Source organism: Hoplias malabaricus, chromosome 3 (genome assembly GCF_029633855.1).
Source record: "Hoplias malabaricus isolate fHopMal1 chromosome 3, fHopMal1.hap1, whole genome shotgun sequence".
In the NCBI taxonomy this organism is placed as follows: domain Eukaryota; kingdom Metazoa; phylum Chordata; class Actinopteri; order Characiformes; family Erythrinidae; genus Hoplias; species Hoplias malabaricus.
The window spans coordinates 49,856,104-49,869,191 of NC_089802.1; the positions used below are offsets into that span (position 1 = coordinate 49,856,104).

The 13,088-nt window shown below is 40.3% G+C and overlaps 1 protein-coding gene across 1 annotated transcript in view; it reads right to left on the reverse strand.

The window, feature by feature from the left end:
* Window positions 1-1,984: 1,984 nt before the first annotated feature.
* vstm2l (V-set and transmembrane domain containing 2 like) overlaps window positions 1,985-13,088 on the reverse strand; it is a 30,875-nt gene continuing 19,771 nt past the window's right edge. The window contains exons 2-4 of the mRNA XM_066666239.1: window positions 6,357-6,526; window positions 5,457-5,501; window positions 1,985-3,295 (exon numbers count right to left, since the gene is read on the reverse strand). Of these exons, the coding sequence (XP_066522336.1) occupies window positions 2,678-3,295; window positions 5,457-5,501; window positions 6,357-6,526 (833 nt within the window). The 3' untranslated portion in view covers window positions 1,985-2,677. The remainder of the gene's footprint in view (window positions 3,296-5,456; window positions 5,502-6,356; window positions 6,527-13,088) is intronic.

The following is a 13,088-nucleotide window of genomic DNA, read 5'->3' on the forward strand; positions in this document are numbered from 1 at the left end:
TCTGCTTTGAGCACTATCCTTTCTTCCTTATTGTGGCCTTTGGTTATGAATGCAGATGATATAATAAAAATGCAAGTTAAGACCAAAGAGGATTGTTCATATACAGATGTCCAAGACTGTGGAGAACAGCAAGAAAAATATATTTATACAGCACTTTACTGCTAAAAACAAAAGCCTTAAAATGATTCAAAAGATTTTTCCAACTAACACATTTTTCAAATGCACCTGTGTTATTTACACACAGCAGCATTATTGTACCCAGTCCTCAGCACAACATATTCAGCAGTTATTATCAGCCAATGTAAAATTTGGCCTCAGATTTAAACATGATCAGATTTGACCTCAGATTTAAACAGGAAGCCTGCCAAAGTCTGGGCCCAGCAACAGGAAAGACTCTCCTATTGGTTACAGCTGAATAAATTGTAATATACATTCATTTGAGTGAATAGCCATTTATATATATATAATTCTATATAATGTATGTACTGTATACAATTATTAATTATCATAAATTATATTAAAGTATATGTATAGTCTGCACAGTTCTGTTCCACTTACACATTTGAACCTTATAGGAGGACATCATGCTTAGGGCATGTTTTGGGACAGAAATGAAATGAAGGAACTGAAGAGTTACAGGAGAATTTCCCTGTGAGAAAAACAACAGAAAAATGACAAAACTGACCTTTACTAATAGTGTAGGAGAGCTATACCAACGTCAAGAAAACCACCACTGAACATTATAAAAAACAAAAAAAAAAAAAAAACAGATTATACACTGCTACACAAGCAAAGACGTTGTTTAAATCTTACCTTTCATGACTGTGTAAGACAGACCACAGAGCAGCAACTGACAATACTATGATTGATTTATGTCTCATGGTTTATATGTTGGTGGTGCAGCAGGTAGTGTAGAGCTCCAGGGACTTGGAGGTTGTGTGAGTTCAAGTCTCACTCTTGTTGATTGTCTAGGAGGAGTTTGGTGTGTTCTCACCGTGTCCGCACGGGTTTCCTCCCACAGTTCAAAAACACATGTTGGTAGGTGGATTGGCGACTTCCTCTTATCTTATATATATATATATATATATATATATATATATATATAAGATATATATATATAAGATATAATATATATAATATATATATATTAATATATGTTAATGTGCCATTTCTCTTAGTTTTAGAGCTAACATTAATAGCGATTTTTCAAATATCTTAACAATTTATTTTCCTTAAAAGCTTTTCTAAGAACAATTGGTATTATTAAGTGGCTATCTTAAATTATTTTTAATCTTATGATACCTGTGAGGGTGTAAGAGTTCAACTTCTAGAAGTTTAAATAGTGGAATTGATGATTCCTTCATCAATGGTCATGGCATGCAGCCCACAGGACACTGTTGGTTGGATATTTTTGATTGGTGGACTATTCTCAGTCCAGCAGGGACACTGAGGACTTTAAAAGCTCCAGCAGGGCTGCTGTGTCTGATCCACTTATACCAGCACAACACATATTAACAGACCACCACAATGCCTGTGTCCCTGCAGCGCAATGATCCCCCTCTCAGATCGTACCCGCTCTGTGGTGGTCCTGACCATAGAAAAACGGTGAAAGAGGACGAACGTTTGCAAAGGAGCAGACGGACGACACTTTAACCGTAGAACAGCCAACAACTCCTGATTTGTGGAGCGGAGAGAAGGGTCTGTGAGTGTAGAAAAAAGGAGGTGGTCATAATATTATGGCTGATCGGTGAATAATGAGAAGGCCACACTCAGATGGCACTCTGATGTTTTGTAATCGCTGCAGTTTTCAAGCTCTACTAAAGGAGGCACTGGTGCAGCAGATTCAAGCAGAGAAAGCTATTGTTTCCATTCCATCTAAAACTACATTGTCAAAGCCCAAATCCATTAAGACGTATCACATGGATGGAACACTGAATATATGAAAGGATTCAAATCAAAAACTCTGTAAGTTTACATGATTCATTTAATATTGCAGAGGGGTTCATTTCTCCTTCTACACAACACATGAGAAGGTATTCAGAAATGTACAGATTTTGTACTTTAAATTTAATACAAAACATCAAAGCAGAACAGAGTAAACTCGAGAGACACAGTTTAGAATATATATTTTTACCTACAATATGAAAGCAGAAAACATCAAACCACTGCCGCTGCAGCTCTTTTTTGGTGAACCTTTATGCAAAAGCTGATTTTGGAAATTTGGTTGTATTTCAAAGCATACAGAGTCATTATCCAAAAATGTACTGTACATAGTGTGCACACGCACACACACACACGCACACACACACACAAAGCATTCAAATGTATGAGACAAAGCAAATAGATACAGAAAAAAAGATGCCTGCTAGCTAAATCCAGTCTCCAGACCAATCACATAGGCCAGCAGAACAAAAACAGTCATGAGTGAAATATATGCACAGAAGAGCAAAAGCACAGCAGGGTCAAGATATGGAGATATCGCATAGTAACAAGTAGCACACATTGCTCAAGTCTGTCCACTTCTTGAGGTGAATGAACATTCTTATGAAGATGTTTTCACATGCACACTTTTCACTTTCTGTCTACAGACTTCCTCATACCCCTTTCTCTTTCTATCTTGTTCCATCTTCACTCAGAAAAAGTCTCTTTTTCTATACTTTGATTCCTCTCCACTGCTCTAGAGGAGACACTCGTCAGTTGAGCAGTCATTGGAAATCTCTGCAGCATGTGACTTGTGGCCTTTGACCTCTGATTGGAGACTATTTTTGTTTGCTTGTGTCTGTTTGTTTGCCTGATGATAGTCTCTCTCTCGAGCTTCGGTTTGATGGCGGTCTGTATCTTTGCCATGGGGTTGAGGGTGTGCCATCTCTTGGGCTTTAAAGTGGTCTCTCTCTTGATGTTGGTTCCCTTCTTGTGGATGCTGATGGACCTTTCGGTGATGTTCTCCTTGGTGGAGAACAGAAGATGAATGCTTGTTCTTTCCTTCATTAGCCTGCTCAACTTGAGGACCCCTGTGATGCTCTTTCTGGTGAAGTTTGTGGTCTCCATACTGAAAATAATGGTCTGGCTCATTCTGCTCCTCTCTCGGCCTCTCCTTTTGCAGGTGATGGTCCTCCTTGTAGAGCTGCACGCCATCACTTTGTGGTTGGACTTGCAGGTAAGCTCGGACTCTGTGGTGCTGGGCGTGGTTGTCACTGAAGTCAATGACTCTACACTCGTAAGTGCCTTCATCTGTAGGCTTAACACTGGATAGACGAAGCCTGTGAGAGATGTTGCTTCCAGCCACTTTTACCACCTTCAGATAAAAAATAAATAAATAAATACATACATACATTATTTCCCCCATTTGTTCTAGCCAAATTATCTATCCTTATAGCCTTCACAAATGCATTCTTTCTCAGCAATAGCTGCAAGAGTTTAGAGGTCAGCTGCCACCCTACATGGCCACCAGAGGGCAATAGAGTAGTACTCCCTAAAACTAATAAAAGCTAGTCCCAAATGGTGTACTTACAGTCTGGCAGTCCACAAGTGCTCATGCATGAATAGTCCACGAGGCTGTAGAATGTCCTATTTCTCATTCCCCCCAATCCTAATGGTGCTCAAGCGCACCCCTATGCACACTTATTGTGGTCTTTGGTGAAAACTGAAAGTGTGTGGTCTAAGTATAATAAAAAAGTGCAACCCCCCCCCAATTAATGCATTTTTTTATTAATTGAACTTGTCACTATGACGCACTGTGTTTGTAATCCGAATTAAGCCACTGTAGATTATCAAATTAGTGCATTTAAAAACAGATACAACCAGGTACATGTAGAGCTGTAAATCACTCAAGTCTGTCCCAAATGTACGGTAACTGTGAAAGCCAAAACACACTGCAAATTTAAACGAGCTGGAAAAGTACAAAACACATCCATCAAAATGACACCTAGGCTTCATTTAAAAAATGTGATGCAAGTTTCTTTTTATTGTTGAGATATTTAAAAAAAAAAATCCTCTGCACCAACCATTAAACCAAACGGTATTCAGTTTATTAAAACGCAATACAAATAATGCTTAGGCACTGTTCTGCTGTTTGATGTGAAGGAAATCAAGCATAACACTTGTTTTAAACAGAAACAACAGAATTGCGAGGGTAATCTATTGTGCCAGTGCTGCTTGGTGATGCAGATGCACATGAATGGGGTCGGACTCTGATGGAGCTTTTGTTCTATACGTCACATATTTTTAAGGGTGCAGCAGCTGTCCTCCAGAAAACATCCGTTCTGTTGTGACTGGATTTGCAGCTGAACTTGCATCACGTTTCTGAACTTGCATTGTGTTTTTTAAATGAAGCCCAGGTGTCATCGTTTTGATGGATGTGTTTTGTGCTTTTTGCAGTGGGTTTTGGCTTTCCTGGCCACCGTACAAATGTATGGGTCTGAACCAGGCAACCTTGAGTTTAGAATACACAATATTGTGAGAATACACAATATTAATTCATTTCTTTAATTTCACACTTTACAAGTTATATTAATATATAACAACTCTTAACATGGCAAGAAATTTCAAGCCCTTGAGCATAAATGAAATGTGTGTGAAGAACAATGTTTAAAGCACTGGTTTACTACCAGCTAGGATTGTAAGTTCTAGCTAACAACCATTTATGGATGTCAATGTAGTGTGCAAAAATATGAGGTTCTCATCTCTCCTTTGTCCAAAATTGTGCCATTTTCTTCATAAAACATGTTTTGACTGATCAAGGAAACTTGATTGGCTGCTGGTAATTTGCACTATTGTTTACACTGCTTTTGCACTATTGTTTACATTGCCTTGTACATCCATTATCCTACCTCCAAATCAGGTTATTGTCTTCAGTCAGTGTCCCATTGTCTCATGTATGTCTATCAGTGAGCTGCTGGTATCGTTTGTCCTGCACTTGTCTTCTGTTTGTACACTTTCATATATTTATATACTTAGCTTAGTTGAATTAAATCACTTTTTTGTTAAATGTTACTGCATCTTGGAGAGGAGAGTAACGTAATTTCAATCCTTTGTATGTCCTGTACATATGCAGAATTGACAATAAAACTCTCTTTACTCTTGACTCTGGTAACACAGTAAAATGAAATATATTCCCTTCTCCACAACATATTCAGTAATTTTAAAAGCTCCTGTCCCTGCTGGTCAAAATACTTATTAAACATTTTCAAACCACCCCGTCTCGTCCGGCTGGAAGAGTGTGAAAGGTTTCTACCATAAGCTGCTCAGGAAGCATGAAAGAAAAAGATGAGTGATGAATGGGGTTTTACAGTGCACTCCACTGAGATGGAAATTCTAGTTCAGAGTTGGGATGACACCACTTTTTTAAATGCGACTCTAGAGCAAAGGCTTATCAGATAACAGAACTGTCAACTTGATGGATGACAACCTGCTATTATATACAACCCCAGAACAGTGATGTGACATTGAAAACTCACGCTTATTTTAGTGGCGTCCCGTGTCATCTCCTCTACAGGAGCAACCTGCACAGAGAAAAAAGGGATGGGAGAAAAGGAAGGAGGTACTTTATGCTAGAGTGCCAATGTTAATAACATTGTGTTGTCTCAGCAAGATGCTGGCTGGATGCTGTTCTGTGACACTGTAATCTGTAATTACATAGTAAATCTCCTGCCAGGATTTTGTTCTTTAGCAGAACAGGTGAAAAGTTCAATTTTATATCAAACTTGTCTGAGCAGTTGCAGTTCTACATACATCATTGTACTGGATTTGATAGCATTCAAGGGTTTCATTCTGATGTCAACAAATAACAAATGTATTCATTCATTCATTCATTCATTGTCTGTAACCTCTTATCCAGTTCAGGGTCACGGTGGCTCCAGAGCCTACCTGGAATCATTGGGCGCAAGGCAGGAATACACCCTGGAGGGGGCGCCAGGGCACACAGACACATTCACACCTACGGAGACTTTTTTGAGTCGCCAATCCACCTACCAACGTGGGTTTTTGGACCGTGGGAGGAAACCGGAGCACCCGGAGGAAACCCACACAGACACGGGGAGAACACACCAAACTCCTCACAGAATAACAGATGTAGTGTATCACAAATATGTATTGTCTGTAAAGATTTGTCTATACAAATGCAGGACAGAAATATATTCCAGAAACTCGGCTGTCAATTCCAATTCAAATGTTAAATATATGTGATTTTTGGTTTTCCAGATTAGGGAAGAATATACTTTCCATAGGCATTTCATAGCGGTTTTGGAATTATTTAGAGATTTACAGGGTTAAAAGCTATAAAAAATTATAACTGTATGAAACACAAGCAAAAGATCTGCAGTGTAACATTTATGCTAATTAGAAAAACAGATCTAAACCTGATTGGTTGTCCAGGAAGGCTTCTCAGTCAATTCCCTGTGCTGTCGAAGATACCACCACTGGATTTCCAAAGAGACAGAGGAAGAGCCAGCTCCTCTGAACGAGCAGGCCATCTCTACATCCTGACCGCTTTGAGTGATGATGTCATGAGGAACCTCTGTAAAAAGAGCTGAGAGAGAAAAAACAAAAATCAACCAATGTTTATGTAAAAAAATATAAGTCTGATTGGAGACCCAACATGCCCATTTTTATAACTGGTGTACAGACTCTAACACGGACATAGCTTTCATTATGAACTGTTTAGGAGAAGACCAAACCTGAAACCGGGCTTCAGACACAAGGCAGGAACATAACGTGAATATTAGGGCCTAGTCCACAGAGCATCCCGTAGCTTTGTATAGTCCCCATTTTCATCCTATCTCTATAAATGGACCAATTCTATTAGTTCATGTATCTACAGGTACATTTTCCACAAGGTATAGTGCAGCTGGTTTCATAAAATCATGTCCATTAGAGCAACCATAGTCCATTTGTTGTGATTATGATCTGCAGCTCATATAGTGAAGGTGTGGGCAGAACTTAGGGAAATAAGATATTGTCTTGAAGCCCAACATATAAAAGGTCAACCCCCTGCTTTAAGCAAACACTTCTGTTTACTTCGCAATCCCAATGGAAATAATAGGGATTTCATTATCTGAATGTAACAGGAAATTCCTGCTGAATATGCTGTGTGTGTTGTTACAGTTGTATTACCTCACTGTTGTCATCTCTGTGGAAAGAGAGATATTTCTGCTATGATCCCAGTAGTACATACAGAAGCAAACAGCTAAAGCCCACACAAAGCTGCCAGCAGTAATTACATTTCAGCAGTGTCCAATTTTCATCTCTCACACCTACCGCCTCCTCAAGACATTTAAAAACAATACAGGATTTGGAACAACTTCATTGTGCTTCCTTATTAAAGTTATTCTTTAACTCTTTAAAGGGGACATGTTATACACTTTTCCGACAAAGTTACACATTCCTTGGGGTCTTAGTAAAATGTTTCTGACATAATACACAGCACCATTCTCCCTCTGTCTAAAGAAGCTGAAGCTCTGGACTTTAGTCATTTTCCCTTGGTTCTCTTTCTTGGATCTTATTTCTACTATATACTACGTACATTTATTTCCTGCTCCTTGTGTGTCCTGTGTGTTTGCAGTCTCATGGATCCAGGGTTGTAATTGGAGGTACTCTGACAAGGAGGTAGAACAACTCTAAATTTTGAAAACGTGTTTATGGTTTAGTAGAAGCTTCAGATCCCTACATGAATGTGCTAATGCAAACACACATTGGTAGGTGGATTGGTGTTAAAATTAACTCATTTTCTGTTGAATTTACTCTTAAAATTGGACACTATGCATAGAGTAAATTTAACACTATTTTTGATTGGGACCAAATGTTATCTGAAGTGGAGCTCATTTAAACTCTATAGGTGTTAAATTGACACTTTATTTTTTTTTTGTGCAGCCGTGCAGATTTTATTTCACTAGCTGCCTTTCTTCCAATGAGGACATTTAAATACAGGAGGGTTGTGAGGGAGTTTGCCTCGTTCTACAGCCAATCAGGAAGAAGCTCTCACGTTCCAACATATCTGGCATTTAAAGAGGTAGAGTACTAGGTTAGAAACGAGCATACAAAACAAAACAAAACAAAAAATTATATATGAACAAAATTGCACTTTTGTTTTGGCTGGAAAAAGACTTTTAAATAAAAGCAACTATGTTGACATGCATTCATTTCATTGGTTTATTTTTTTGTTGTGGTATCGAAATTGGTATAAAGAATTGTAGAATTTTACTAGTATTGGTGATATATGTTTGATGTCGTGACATACCTAGTTAAGAATGCTTTCATGTCCAGTGTTGAATATGGAGTAGATAACTAGGTAAACACCAGCCATTTTTTTCTTTTAAGTATTATAATGAAAACACCCCTTACATTCAACACTTTCTTAAAAACAAATCAACAAATCCTGGTAGTTTGTCAGAATAAAATGACCATATATGGTTTTACACTGCAGTGGCTCTCAGAGATAATATTTTATCTCTTTTTTTATTATTATTTATAAGAGATTCTAATATTTGGTCTGGACATAAAAAACACTTAAAAAAAATAAAATAAAAATGGCTTCCAATATCCCTCTGCTCAGCCGTGACAGAAGAACCGAATCCATTTGCTGGGTCTGTTCGGGTCCTGGCCCTCCAGTGGGGTATATTGTGGAGGCTAGAGTGTCCTCCACACCCTGTAAAAAACAGAGCCAGCAGAGGCAGCGTGCTGGAGGACTACCCCCTCACATCTGGGGGAAATTTTGGGGGGGCATTGAGGGCTGGTGCGGTTAGCCTCAAGCCTCAGGACAGAGGTGATGGTAACAGGGGCGCACTTCCTGGGGATCTTTAATTGAGGGACTTCCTCAAGAGTGCACCCCTTGAACCTCGCAAACCCTCAGCAGCTTTTCAAGCAGCACATGTCCCTGACTCCATGGACTTCGTTACAGGGCCCCCTGCCTCCGTGGATGTCGTTGCAGGACCCCTTGCCTCCGAGGACGACTCCGTCGCTCCTGTTCCCGTGAAGGCGACGAAACCCATCACTCCTGTTTCAGTGATGGCGGCGAACCTCGCTGCTCCTGTTCCTGCGAAGGCAGCGATCAAGGTCGCTTCTGTTCCCATGACTGTGACTTCGGGGCAGATTCCTAAAACTGTGCCCAGGCTGGCCTCTCTGACATTTCCACAGATTTTTGCCAGTCCTGGGAACCCCCCAATGGTCGTTTTTGTACCTCTGTCCCTGTCTCTGTCCATGTCCCAGTACCTGTGTCTGCTGTTGTTTCTGTCCCAGTCCCTGTCACCGTGTTTGTCTGTCCCCGTAAATGTCCTGGTCCCTATTCCCCTGCCTAGTCCAGTCTAGTCCCCAGTCCAGTCTATGTTCCAGTCCAGTATCTTGGCTCCTGTTTCCAGTCCAGTCCAGTCTCCTGTCACTGTTTCTGTCTTGTCCCCAGTCCAGTCTTATTTTAGTGGTCTGTCTGTCGTCTGTCTTGTCCCCAATCCAGTCTTCTGTCCCCACTCAGGTTTTGTCTCCAGTCCGTTCCCCTCTTCAATCCAATGTCTTGTCTCCTGTCTTTAGTTCTGTCTTGTTCCGAGTCCCGTCTCCTGTTTCTAGTCATGTCCAGTTTCCGTTTCAGTTAAGTTTTTTGTCCCCAGTTCATTCTCCCTTCCAGTATGGTGTTCAGTCTCCCGTTTTTGCCCCTGTCCTGAGTCCAGTCTCCGTTTTAGTTGCGTGTCTTGTCTCTTGTCTAGTCACCTTTTCTGTGCCCTGTCTGGTCTTAAGCTTCGTCTCCTGTTGCTCCCTTTGTCAGTCTCCGGTCTTGTCCTCAGTCCAGTCTCCTGTTTCCAATCCTATCATGTCCCCAGCTCCATTTCCTGTGTCTGCTCCTGTCTTGTCCTGAGTCCTGTTATCTGTTAGTTCATTTACCTGTCAGTGTTTTGGGGGGGTGGGGGGGGGGGTAGGTTTACGCGCCCCGGGGGTTTAGGAGGGGGCATCTGTCACACCCTGTCCTGTCTGTTTTTCTCCACCATGTGCTCATGTAGCACATGGCTCTGTTTGTTGTTGTTCTTGTCTCTGCCCTAGTGCCGCCTCTGTCCAATTATTGTCTCCAGGTGTTCTTCATTTGTCCTGGCCTTTGTTTCAGTGCTCCCTTATTCTTGGTGTGTAGATGTGTGCTTCTGTGTCTTTCTGTTTAGATGCATCTACTGCGGTTCATGGCTGTTTCCTGTCAGTCTTTGCTTTATTCTTTCAGTTTAGTCCTGTCTTTATTCAGTCTGTCTTACCCGTATTTATTGTATCTGTTGGTTTTGCTTCTGCTTTTGTTAATAAATTCCTTGCGTTTACGTCTGTCCTGCTCAGCCGTGACATACATTAGTTATTCCAGTTTTAAGTATGTCTAAGGAAAAAGAGGCGGGTTGTAAATACATTTTTAGAATTCTAATATATATATATATATATATATATATATATATATATATATATGTATATGTATGTATGTATATATATATATATATATATATATATATATATATATATATACACCACGCATATAAGTGGCCATGTTTGAAATAGATTTAGTACAGAATTTCTGACATATCCAGGCCACATCCAGATGTCAGTATAATGGCTTATTTATAATGGGAAGAAAATTGACTGATTGCTCCCTTAAAGCAAGACTGTACAGCTCTGGTTCTTTATCTGGAGGATAACCTGTGTCGTGATATAGTATGAAACCCACGCTCAGCTCCCTGTGACCCGAGGCATGGCCCAAGGTCGTGGCTTATTGCATACTGCCCATGCCTCGTTGAGTACTCACTCATATGATCTCTTATTTATGAGACTGATATGCTCAACAGCTCTCGGCTCCCCTCACTATTGATTTGATATGAGTCAGTAGTAACTGCAGAAGCAGTGACATTCAGACAGCAATGCCTCCTGACTGCAAACACACTGCCTCCACTGCAGGAGGACAGCAGATCCTCTGCTCTTCTAGAGTTTTATTCTCATGGGCTGGTATCTAAGCAAAACCCACACAGAATGTTACCGCAGCCTTTACTCCATTTTGGTGAGATAAGCCCAGTATAATGGCAAAACCATTTTCATACTACAATTTATTTTCAGCTCAGTTCAAAAGCTACACTCACTGGGATGCTTCCCCATTGTGTTGCGATGAAACTCTCCGTGGAAAATTGATACTAAAGTGTATCTACACATCAGTGCCTTTGTGTTGGAGGAGGTTCTTTGTCTAATTACAAATGCCTCGAGCCCTGAGCCATCATTATCTCCATAGTGATTAGGACAGAACACTGGCAAAATTAATGAGATTTTTTGCAGTTCTAGGAAAGCTACACTTGGAAATGGAGCTCTATAACAAACAAATGGATTGTAAACAACATTAGAGATAATTAAACACACACGTTTGATGACAAACAATATAATGAGTTACTGGAGTGTGTGTATGGGTATGTGTGTGTATCAATAAAGGAAAAACTCATAACCATTGCAGAGTAATAACTCTATGAGTTATGCTATGAGTAATTTTACCACCTGAGAACACTACAGGTTTAAAACATTTTTGAACTACATTTTAACATGTGACTGATGGTTTAACCAAAGAAAAGTTTTTTGTCATTTACAAATAACAGAAAAAATATGAACTCATTTTAGTTTCAAAGATCCTTTTTTTTAGAGGAACATCTAAAGGACACGTATACTACAGCTAATCAAACAATGCTCACTCTCAGAAGAAACAATAAAATGTAAAGTGCCTGGAACGTACATACACAGTCCTTAAGGCTGTGTTTCACTAAAATGTAAATCTTGGTTGCATTAAGCTTTCGTTTGACTAACAATAAATAAAATGAAGGATCTTTCCAATGTCTAAGGTTTAGAATGTTTAAAATGCCTAGAACAGGAGTACCATTACAGTCCATCATAAATTGTTTCTGATATTATCATATAGTACGCATGACTAGACATTACTTGCCTGTCGCATTTATTCATTCATTCATTCATTATCTGTAACCGCTTATCCAGTTCAGGGTTGCGGTGGGTCCAGAGCCTACCTGGAATCATTGGGCGCAAGGCAGGAATACACCCTGGAGGGGGCGCCAGTCCTTCACAGGGCAACACAGACACACACACACACACACACACCTACGGACACTTTTGAGTCGCCAATCCACCTACCAACGTGTGGTTTTGGACTGTGGGAGGAAACCGGAGCACCCGGAGGAAACCCACGCGGACACGGGGAGAACACACCAACTCCTCACAGACAGTCACCCGAAGCGGGAATCGAGCCCTCCAAGCCTCTGGAGCTTTGAGACAGCGACACTAGCTGCTGCGCCACCGTGCCGGCCTGTCGCATTTATTATATAATTAAAAGAATTAAAAGTTTTTTTTTCCCCTGGTGATTCCCCTAGTGTAATTAATTTTTACAGCACTGAAATCAGTGAGGCTGGGAAGAGACTGGGCTGGTTTCCTTGCTTCCAAATGTTACTTAGTACATTTCCTGCAATGCTGAGCCTAGCAATGATAGAGGCTCTGTTCCAATAATCAGCATCACAATGATTTATTCATTCATTATCTGTAACTGCTTTATCCAGTTCAGGGTCACGGTGGGTCCTGATCCTACCTGGAAACACTGAGTGTGGGGTGGGAACACCAGTTTTTTTGGGCAGCACAGTGGTGCAGCAGGTAATTGTCGCAGTCACACATCTTCAGGGAAAACTCAAAAAGTGTCCGTAGCGTAGGGTAGGCTCCAGACCCACCACAACCCTGAACTGGATAAGCAGTTAAAGACTATGAATGAATAATTATCTTTGACTTTTTTAATAATCAAATTTACTAATCATGTTATTTATTTTATAATGAATGGTCATATGGTCATATCTATTGTTAGGTTATCATGTACACATGCACACACACACACAAATGCACACTGTGTTGTATTATTCAAGATGTAACCTAATACCTATGAGGATTTTGCTAGGTGTTATTTCAGATATTTAGTTTATTTTTTAATTCAGTGTAGAATCTTCCCCCCAAAGACAGCAAAACATCAGGCAGACACACATACACACACACACACACACACACACAGACACACACAGTCTGGCAGGTGTTCCTAGCCTAAAGGGACTTACCCA